This window comes from Priapulus caudatus, unplaced genomic scaffold, assembly GCF_000485595.1.
Source record: "Priapulus caudatus unplaced genomic scaffold, Priapulus_caudatus-5.0.1 Scaffold171, whole genome shotgun sequence".
Classification (NCBI taxonomy): domain Eukaryota; kingdom Metazoa; phylum Priapulida; class Priapulimorpha; order Priapulimorphida; family Priapulidae; genus Priapulus; species Priapulus caudatus.
Window position 1 is genome coordinate 138,873 of NW_014577232.1, and position 11,343 is coordinate 150,215.

Genomic DNA, 11,343 nt, shown 5'->3' on the forward strand with positions numbered 1-11,343 from the left:
CAATATAATTTCTGCCTGTACTCTACTTTAGAGATTCACATTCAAAAGTATTTGCTATGTTATATCACGTAGTGTTTATTTCAAGGCAGCATGCCCATGCTATTTTAATGATAGTTGGCTGTGGAGTTCCTGTCGGGTACATTATATACACTGTTCTGTCATTGGTTTAGGTGAATGCTTCACTGAACTGGGGAACTATAAATATGCACTGCAACATCAGATGAAGCATTTAGAGTTGGCAAGGTTACTACACAGTGGAGCTGAAGAACAGAGAGCTTGGGCCACCCTTGGTAATGTTATTTTGGATGTTGTTTTTATATTCTTTTTATACACTATGTAAAACTTGTTATAGACATATTGTGATACAGTATGATATAGTATTGTGTCTTAAATCCAGTAACTATGATTGAATTTTAAAATGTTTTTTTTTTATTTGTACTTATCATACTGTGGCCCATTGTTAGAAACAAAATTAGTCTTAAAATTAACTTGTGTTCATAGACCGTAGACTTGGTATATCTGTGAAAACTTCCAATATTGAAATTACATGGACCATGTCCTAGGTCGGACACATTTTCAGCATTCAGAGGTCGTGAAAGACCAACAGGAAGCAAAACGCCAACTGGAGGAAGCAAGAAAAACTTTCATGAAGGCTCTTCACGCTGCTGAAAAAATCCAGGAAGAAATCAAGTAAGTCCTCGACATTAGATCGCGGTCAAAATAGTTGAACGATAGACTTCAACATGACTGCCATTTGATGAATTACTAACGACATTGAATTCCATTCCACAGCTGTTTGATGAATAATTGACAATTTAAAATATTCAATTCTATTTCCCAGCTGTCCGATGAATAATTCCATGTTCAAAATGCTCAATTCTCGGGTTATCCACTTAAATTATTAGCGGTTTCAATGGACAAAAAACGGCGATACCTGGGTAGAGCACGCGGGTGTTTACGACACTCTGGCACGAGCTTTTCTTTCCACGTGTCTCGTGCTACAAGACGGTCGAATACATGCAGATGCAGTTACGGCTGCTGCTCAACCTGGGCCTCGTGAGCGAGCGTCGCGGCGACGTGCAGCGCTGCGAGGAATTCATGAGGCAGGCGATCTACATCGCGCACAAGCACTCTATCGCTGACGACTTCTACAGATGCAACTTCAACCTAGATGGTAACAGAGGGCAGCGTTGACAGCTACTATTAGCAGCAGAAGCAGTGGAGATGGTGGCGGTGCAGGCAACGGCGCAATGGTGGTTATAGCATTGTAACTATTATAAATTCTCCATCTCTGTGCACTCGTATCTAGATGTATCTCTGTACACTGATAGTGATATACATTTTGTTGTGATATAGTAACCTTCGTCGGCACACTAGCAATCCAATCTTCTCGACGTTTCATGCAACACGACCACAGCCGAAAGTTTCCGTGGAAAAGGACTGGCTTAATGATAGTTTGGATCTTCTTACTTGGCTTTTACTAATCATAGTTTCTTCTGCCTGCAGGCATGTTGAAAACGCAAGGGAAGCTGAGTCAGGCGCAACGAGTCATTGAGGAGGCCCTGAAAACTGCCAACAAACTAAAGGATAAGATATCACAAGCAGAGGCCCTCATCGCGAAAGCTGATATCCTACTGCTGCTCGGTACTCACCATCTATATCATATTTCTACCAGGAGGTCATGAGAGAACATAATTATCTCTAATGTCTTCCGTTTGCATGGCTAATAGGCATATGTCATGCAGCGGTGTGTGCAGGGACTGTCCTGTGTCGCTGCGTGCCGCGTACGATGGAATACGATATCACTATCGTGTTGCATACATCGTATATTGCACAATAATCTCGTCCTTTGGCTTATTTTATTTCGCTTTGCCAGATTCTAATGTAAATTTTCAAGTATTATATCAGAAATGCACTGGACTATTGATATAGATCATATTTATTTTTTATCATGCTAATGAATGGTCATTTGCACATATCACACATATCATTGAGATCATGTTTATTTAATACTTGTTTTATCATCCCAAAATTTCTTTATTGCTGTCTGTACAGGTGACTACATCGCTGCCAAGCGCACACTGACACAGGCCTGGAAACTGGCTCCCCCTAGCGAGCTGATCATCCAGAAAGTTGAGCGGAACTTAAAGGCGACCTGCGTCGTCTGCCAATGTCGTGATAATCTCAATGACTGCAATTCCGATGACTGGGAGACACAGCGTAGACTTAACGAGAATATAGGTGAGTGAGGTTGCGGTAATATATGATTGGTGAAGCATGAGAAGTATTTTTAATGAATTTGTGAAAACGTGCATAATGGTTAAATAGAACTTACCGGTGAACAAACAAATTGACATGCGCATGTATACGTGTGTGTGTGTGCATGCGTGGGTGCGTGCGTGTGTGTTTTTGACAGACAAATAGATAATCATGTGTACTTACACGATATTGCAGGTGACACGCTCTCCTCTGTGGGATTGTTTGCGGAGGCACTGTCATTCTACAAGGAAGCTCTCATCTGTGCCAGGAAGGAAAGTACACCGGCAGATGTACTGGCTTCTTTGTAAGAACCATATTCATCACTCCACTAATGGTGTTAATCAGAAAAATCCTGTAACCCATTGCTTCATAGTGATCTGCAACTTGTGTGTAATTTAACTTTTAAAGTGTTCACCTGGACATTCAACCATGTGTTATATATCGGTTGCTTCATGATTTGTGAGATAACGTGGCATACTCGTGCGAATTTGATCATCTTTGTTCCATCGTGTTATATTGCCTGCATTCGTAATTTGTAAGGTATACGTTCATCCAATGCTTATATTTATATGAGCTGTACATTTATACTAGGCATACATTTATACAAGGCATTTATTTATAGGAGGTATACTTTTATACAAGGCATGAGCTTATTCAAGGTATACATTCATACAAGATATAGACTTACGCATGGTGTGCGTGCATTCATAATAAGCGTACATTTATACAAGGCATATGTTTGCGTAGATACGTGTCACTGGCTATCACGCACGCAGACCTGCAGCAGTTTGAAGAGGCTGTTGAGTGCTCCGAGAAGGAACTCATTTGTCGCCGTGGCAATGTGACGGAAGAGTGCCGCACCTGGCTGAACATTGCAGGTTTGTGTCTGTCGTTACTTGACTAATGCGTGATGCATGTCACATCATTGGTTTTAGTTTGTTTGTGGGTGATATCACGAATCGTGGACATCAAGTTTAGCAGCTAAGTAATTTTATTATAAAATACTTATACAGTATTGCTTAAACATGCAAGGATAATAAGAGGAGAATTAGTTGTTCTTATATGGTGTATAGTGTCATATTATATGTGTTAAAAATGCAAACTTTGACAATACACAGACTACAAAGATAAAGGTGGCAGGCCATACAGTGAGATCAAAGCAGCACTAGACAAAGCACTGCAACATGCAGAAATGACCAATAATCGTAGCTTGAAGAGACTGGCTTTGGAACACCTCGTCACTGTACAAACGTCAATGGGTATAAACAAGTCACACACCATATAATAGTGTATAGGTGACAACAAATAGCAATTAGATATTATCTCATTTTTATAAAGTTTTTCTACTAGTAATTTATCAAATAACTGAAAATTATTGACTCGTTTATATCGAAACTTAGCACAATTTGCAATTACAACAAATTGTGAGAAAGTAGAAAGACTACGTATCAGTGAATATTTATATAAGTCTTAGAAATTAAGAGTGCTAAGTTTAGCACTTGCTATGATTTCCTTCTCAAAAGGGTCTGGAATAGCTGATGAAAAGAAACTGGTTACAAAGCAGCTTCTGGAGGAGCTGGGGGAGGAGCAAGAGGAGGAGACTGAGGAAGAGGAGAGCCAGCCACTAAGCCCTCTCGATGTCAACATGCTGTCATCGAGTGATGGTGAGGATGAGGAGCCTGAGCAAGTAAAGAAAAAGAAGCCAGCCTGGAATCGGAGGAACGAAAAGGGAGAGACGCCTCTGCATCGAGCTGCTATTGCAGGTAGCGACAGTTTGCATCAAGCCATTGGCAATTGCAATTGTTGTTCGGGCAAAAAATAGCTCCATAATTTTACAGCATGATTCAATGTTTTGTATGGTATTTGATATTATTTCGTGGAATGCGGCACAGAATAATGACATTATTGAACATGTTCGCTAAAATATACCCAGCAAAAATTTGGCACAAAGTTTCTGTATATGATTGTGTTAAATGTCTCCCATGTAATGCTCTCATTTGGCAGTACTTTGTTATTTATCGTTAACTTAATACATCGTTGATGATGCGATGCTCTCTATACTTCCTAGGGAATCAGGTGAGAGTGAAGGAGCTGATGTCGCAGGGTCACCTGGTAAACCCACGAGATGGCGCTGGCTGGACGCCGCTGCATGAGGCGGCCAATCACGGCCACGCGGAGATCGTGCGCTTGCTGACCAAGCATGGCGCGTGGGTGAACGATCGTGGGGGGCGCCACTGCGGCGGGCTGACTCCGCTGCACGATGCTGCGCAGAACGGGCATCTCAGCGTTATGCAGGTACACTTACACTCCATTGTACGCTGAGCTAGCGTCATGGTAATGCAATAAGTACTTGTAACGAGGTCCTGCTTACTTCTGTCAAGGTTCCGCAATTACGTTGTTTCGGCATCAAATTGTAAGGTAGCATTCAGTGTGCATATGACAGAGCTGCTCAAGATATTGTTCTAATGTCTCGTTGTCATCTGTCTGCTATTGACGGCGATAACAGATGAATGTGGTGAACATGTGTCAAGCAATGTTTGACGAGGAATCAAACGAAGATTGTGTCATGTGGAGCGTGAGATATCCTGTTACTTATGGTTGTCTATTAATACCAAGGACCCATTGTCAGAAACAAAATTAGTCTTAGATTAGTCTGAACCATAACTTTTTCTTTTAGCGAAACATCTTAAAATTACGAGAATGAAAAATCCTACTGTATTTCCTCATAACTTTACGAAACAAAGTTCTGTAAACGTCTTCGAGAAAAAGTTAATGTTAAGAATAATTGTGTTTTTTGATGACAAGCCCCATGTGTACCCCAGTAAGCAAGCCCATTCCACACTGTACCTCGTATGTAGTACGTGAGAGCCTAGCGTGGCTGTCCCATCATCGCAGGTGTTGCTGGACCACAAGGCGAACATACTAGCGAAGGATAATGGCGGGCAGACCGCGCTGGACGCTCTGAGAGCGTACGGGACGGCTCACCGTGCGGACATGGACCGGCAGGAGGTAGCAGCGTGCCAGGCGATGGAGCAGGACCTTGTACGGCGCATGGTCACCACTGGAGGTGCGGGGACACGTAAACACATGCGCAGGCACATCACCTACTTTATGGCTTTGTGCATCTAATAACATGCTCGCTGAATCTACACAGTGGAAGCCCATTGGATCTGCAGAAACCGTAGAACTGGTCCAGGCCTTTATTTGTCACATGACTGGGTCGACTAAACCAAAGCACATTTGGACAATGTGGGGCTGGAGGCGTATCTACTTGTGTATACTCTTGTATATCATCATGTCAGGGCTAACCCATAGTGTGCAATCATTTGCTTTCGATCTACTTGCAACTCAACTGCTTCTCAACTTTGCAAGTGAGCTGGAATTTTTATGTGTGGCTGGTGTACGTATAATCAAGAGAATATTGACAATAGTCACAAAATTATCTTCAACTAGACAGAGGGCACTCATGGAGAGTGCATACCTCCGCCAGCATGTAACATGTATGTGTTGCGAGCTGGCTCGCCGCTCGCTGCTGGCTGCTGCTGACTGACTGGCCTGCTGCTGACTCGACGCGCTAATATCAATCGCGCGAACACACTAACACACGAACGGACTAACACACTAACACACTAACACACGAGAGCGATCACATAACCTCCTCCAACTCTGTTTGGCGGAGGTAATTAGTCTTAATAAACTCACCGTGCAATGTTCAGCATCGTCAATATCCACGTTTTTACTTCAGGCAATCCTCAAACCACATCGGCTTCTCTCGCCAGCACAATCTACAGCGACGGCTGCGGCGGCAGTGACGACGACAGCGATGACGATAGCCCATTGTTCTCAAGCAAGACGAAGAACAGGCAATCTCCTGCTGAGCAACCAGTGAAGCGTTGCACCATGCGGAGCAGAGTTCGCGGGGATTCCGACGACAGCTCGCAGGACGCCACACCTGCCGCGACGCAACAGCGACCACCTACAGATGTCGCCAGCTACCTTACCAAGGTCTTCCCGCCCAGTCAGGATCTTCCGGACATGCCACCGGCGCCAAAAGCTAAGTCGGCCTGCGCAAGGTTTGCCGCTGATCGTCGCCCAGGCGACGAGTCCAGTGATGCGGGGCATGGCGGTTACCGCGGTGACGATAACGCAGTCGACGCATATATGGAAGTGATGCAAGCTGTTGGCAGCGCCACCGCGCGGTGTATTGAAGAACCGCATGTCCTGCGGCACCACCCCGCTACCCCCGCTCCCGCGCTCATTCCCGAGGAGGAGTACGTCAGCGAGCATGCAGACTGGCTCATCATCGATGACGCACCACCGCAGAACCCGGAGAAGCGACAGCGCACCGGTGGCGCCCTCTCACAGCGGCGGAGACAGGTGCAGCAACGGATAACGGCGTTCGCAGTGGAACGCGGGGACGTGCGAGAGGACGTTGAGATGATGGGCAGCGGTGGCGTCCTCTCACAGAGCCGAAGGCAGGTGCAGCCGCAGAACACGGTGGAGCGCGAGGAGGAGAGTGAGGAGGAAGATATAGAGATGTTTGACAGCGGTAGTGACAGCAATGGAAGCGGTGCCGCCACAAGGAGGGTTCGTCGTACAGGAAAGCCGAGGCGCACGCGACAGCTGAAGATCAGTGCCCTCTATGGGCCGGGAACCCAGACAGCAGTGCGCGAGGTGGACAGGAGAGTGAGAGAGGACGAAGGCGCGGCAGGGAATAGTGAGAGAGTGGCGATCGGGCCAGCAATGCGTGTGAGAGTAAACATCGAGGGAAAGGTTTTCCTTATTCCGCTGCCGCGACACGAAGCAGGCAAGTATGGAAGCATCCCTCTGTTATGCGGCTCCATCTCTGACGTAGTAACGCTGCTTAACCATGATGTCCTTCCTCCTTGAGCATTGATTAAGCATTCCTTGTTGAGTGGTTTATTGTGTTGTGGTGCTGCATAACCCTGAAAATTCCGGCATAAGTGTTTTTGTCATTTTGTGGTAATTATTTGACAGTAATTGAGCTGAATTTGTACAAGTTTTTTTAAATCGTATCCTGTGAACAATTTTCCATACAGGAATGAGCTAACGAATTTGTGTGTTAGGTTGATGTGAAGCAATAGAGTTAATTTAAAAATTCGTATCTATAGCTTCTATCTACTTACATCTCATAAGTACTGCGCATATAGTTTATCGAAAGCAATGGTATTGACTGTAAGGTAACCTTTATTTTAAACAATATCAAGGGCCCATTAAGTAGTGTTGAGCAAGAGTGTTAATTGTTAATTGGCTCTTGACAATCTGCGACCATGATTACAAACTCATCTTGACCTCTACCATAGGCCAAACATAAAAAAAAATCCAACTTTCTGACATTATGAGCCTGCTGTGTTGACAGTTATTGAAGAGGCAGGATTAGTCTGGTTTAGCTGACTCTACACACCTTTCTCCCATAACGTACTTCCGCGGCACTAGCCATCTCAGCGCTATTACGCCTGCTAATGGTCGACGGGCCTCAGTGACGCTCTACACTAAAGATGGCGCTCGCGCTCGGATTCCGACGACATCGTCACCATCTGGTGACAACAATGAAGGCAGCATCGTAGCTAGTGTAGAACACATGGGGAGATGCACTCCTAACTAGCCAGAAAGGCACCGCTCTGTTATGTCAGCATTGCTTGGCGGGGGCATCTGTCGGTGTCTTTCTCAAGCACAGAATTCTAGACCCCTAGCGTGCCTTTCTAGAGCCACAGATCCCTAGGCATGTATGCTATGTGTCAAGCATGTATTCCAATCACTGTTGATGTTCACGATATGTTGAATCCATCTGTTGAAGCTTATGTATCATTAGACGTCCAGTCAAACTTGTTGGTAGTTCAATATTGATTGGCATTCTGATCTGAAAGCTCGAAAGCGAAAACTTTGAATTCAGCATTTAGCTACCTATCATGTTAATTGGTTCAATGCTGTATTTTGGCCCCGTATCACACTGGGCTTCACGCCTGTATCATGGACCTTGTATGTTGTAATATTTTTATGCCCATCCATGCTTTATGTCCCGTGTATGTCCGCTGCTAATGTTATCCATTGCACGGCATGTTCATTCAGGGCCCCTTGTATTGCGAAATGTTTCTGCATGCTCATGTCGATGCGTGATGCTTCATCATGTAGTTGACGCCACGTATGCATTGTTGCCAGGTAATGCGTCTGCGTGCCTGGGCGGCAAGCGACCCCGCGTACACAACATCACGACTGCGTCACGCATGGCTGACTTCACGCAGCTTGCCTGCCGCCTGAGAGAACCTCGCCATGCCGCCTCATCAGGCGCCGCCCCCTGGCCTGCGCTCGCTACGGCGGCAGTACGCGGTGTCGCTCACTATCCTCGCATCTGTTCTCCGGTAACCGGCCTCGGCCCGATGAGGGATGCAAGGACTCGGGTCTTGCCCTCCCTCCCTCGACGCCCTCGCCACGCTCACACGCGTCCTGCGGCCAATGACGGTCAGCAGCGGCGGTCTGCGGAGTGTCGTCGACGGCGGCAGCGCCGGGGGCGCCACGTCATGCCCCGCGCTTGTTGCAACCTCGAGCTCGGCTTCAACCTGCTCGGTGACGCCGGCGCGCGGCGCTCGCTGCCGTGCTGGCCTATGCCGCCGCGGCTCGCCTCGCTCGGGCACTGTGCGCGTGGCGACCTTTACGGCGGCCGGTCTTCCAGATGCGGCCGCTCGCCGCGCAGCGCTCGCTAGCGATGCGTTGGAGAGCCTCCGTTGCGTCCGACGCGACCGGAATGAGCTTGGCCGACTGAGCGGCAGCGAGGCTGCTGACGGGCGTCCCCCTGTGTTAGGTCGGGGTTACGGTGAGCCACGATGTCGTGTTCGCCGCGGGCGTCGCGACTGTGATGCGCGTTCTAAGTGGATCGGCAAGCCGACGGTGTGTGTCAGCGTGACTCTACAGACAGCTTCCATCGGATCGATACTGCGTGACGAGCGGAGAGACCACAAATATCTGGTGTGAATGCATAGTGTAATTACATGTGATAGTGATTTGTGTCGTATTTTACAATTGCAAATCGTAATATTTTGACGGTATTTTTCTTGCTACATGGGTTGTTTAGCTACATCAACAACTCATTACTTTAGGCTGTGGGCTTTTTGCCATGTATCAGAGGGTATTTTGTTTGCAGTGATTGGATAATACCAGAAGTAGATAATAGGCGAATCTACTTCTGATAAATACCGTAATATGGAAATATATAGTGGTGAAAGCTTATAATCTTGTTCTGTCTTATGCGTTTGCTAGGCAACAGATTTTCGTATCAGCTCTGTAGTACTACAGTCACTATTAATAAGTTACCTAATTAACAATAAACGTAACTCTTCACGAAACTCTAAGAATATTTGAACATTTGAGCCATAGGAATCTTTTACATTATCAACTGAAGCAAAGCTGCCAAGGTTACAGCAGAGGGCTACAAGAAGTAACAACAGGTGGCCGCCACAGCACACTCGTTAAACATGGCTGTCCAACAAAGTTGTAAACTTTTTCAAGAAATGAAGTAACTTAATCCATGAATAGGTGTAGACGTATAATATATAGAACGATATTACAAGAGCATTGCAGTAATTTCTACGACTCAGTCATTTCAAAACCCAACTTCCAAGAAACTCGTAGTCGTTTCAGTTCTACATCTCACTCACTTTCACTCTCTGAGTCTTCTCATCATGAATCATGTCACTGACCAGTGACGCTCATACTCATTAGGGTCTATGTCCCCCAGGGGTACGGCCGGAAAGTACCTGGTACGGCTCCGGTATAACACGGAACGTACCCTCGTCACCTATTGGGTCATGGTTAGGGTTAGGCGATAGGATAGGCGACTCCCTAGACTCGTTCGTGGAGTAGGCACGAGGTACGATCCGGCATATTAAATAGTACCAGGGTACGTTCCGGCAGTAACCCGGGGGACATATACCCCTCTCAGCGACAGTGACACTGCAGTGTCATGCTGCCGCGTTCTTAGCGACCACGGTGTCAGAGGTTGTTTTACTAGTACTACGTAACACGTTATTTCAAAGGAGGGTAATATTTATCCCTTCATACTTATACGTAATAACCATTAACCTTGCTTGATTACTATGTAAACCATTTGATTTGCTATAATGTACCGTAGGCGCAGTGTTACTAAGGCTGAGAGGGTCCTAGCCCGACCAGGCTGTGCGACAGATTGTCTATACGATATTCTAACCCTAGCATATACCGTTTCTTGGAGCTAAGAGGGTCCCTGTCCGGTTCAATGATATAGATGATGTCCAGGACGGTGATAGGTATTAGGATAGGATGATGTTTATTACTGGACATGCTCTCTATCCTTGAGCCCCTATGTCCCCCAGGGTACGGTCTGGTATAATAATACCGGAACGTACCCTGGTACTATCTAATTAGTCCGCAAATGCAGACGTTATAACTCCACTTTACTAATTTGGGGGTGCGGGTTTATCGCATTACTGGGGTCTGCGTCGGCTCGGACTACTATCTAATATGCCGGACCGTACCTCGCCTACTCCACTAACGAGTCTAGGGAGTCGCCTACGCCTACTCCCTAACCCTAACTCTAACCCTAACCCTAACACTAACCCTAACCCTAATCCTAACCCTAACCATATCAAATAGTGACCAGGGTACGTTCCGGCAGTACCCTGGGGAACATAGACCCTATGAGCGTTACTTCGTGTGATCAATGTGGTTCACGTGTACTAGGTGTGTGGTCATTCGTTCAATCATTTCTATTTGCGGAACGGACACAGGTGGTCGATGTTTACATGAAATTTGATGACGATGTCGCTCAAGCTTAACTTGCTTCCTGTTCCTTCTTCCGTGGAACGCAATTTCCTGTAAGCGTGATCGACCACATGCATCCAATCACACGCAGCTTAAATGAAATATAGAACACATGGTATTTATGGTAAATGTATGCTAGCTTGTCTTTATTAACTCCTGCTAATATGTAATCACCGTTTTTTGGAATGAATCGACCGTTTCTTCTAGCTAGGTATATGTGCTGCAAGAGCGGTGCCTTGCTTGACACATCATTTTAATAAAGGATATATG

The 11,343-nt window shown here is 46.0% G+C and overlaps 1 protein-coding gene across 1 annotated transcript in view; it reads left to right on the plus strand.

Moving 5' to 3' along the window:
- LOC106806637 (tonsoku-like protein) overlaps positions 1–11,343 on the plus strand; it is a 21,316-nt gene that overhangs the window by 5,227 nt on the left and 4,746 nt on the right. Inside the window, exons 6-14 of the mRNA XM_014808640.1 lie at positions 1,507–1,644; positions 2,056–2,241; positions 2,455–2,563; positions 3,007–3,137; positions 3,378–3,518; positions 3,783–4,022; positions 4,328–4,554; positions 5,155–5,326; positions 6,005–7,066. Of these exons, the coding sequence (XP_014664126.1) occupies positions 1,507–1,644; positions 2,056–2,241; positions 2,455–2,563; positions 3,007–3,137; positions 3,378–3,518; positions 3,783–4,022; positions 4,328–4,554; positions 5,155–5,326; positions 6,005–7,066 (2,406 nt within the window). The remainder of the gene's footprint in view (positions 1–1,506; positions 1,645–2,055; positions 2,242–2,454; positions 2,564–3,006; positions 3,138–3,377; positions 3,519–3,782; positions 4,023–4,327; positions 4,555–5,154; positions 5,327–6,004; positions 7,067–11,343) is intronic.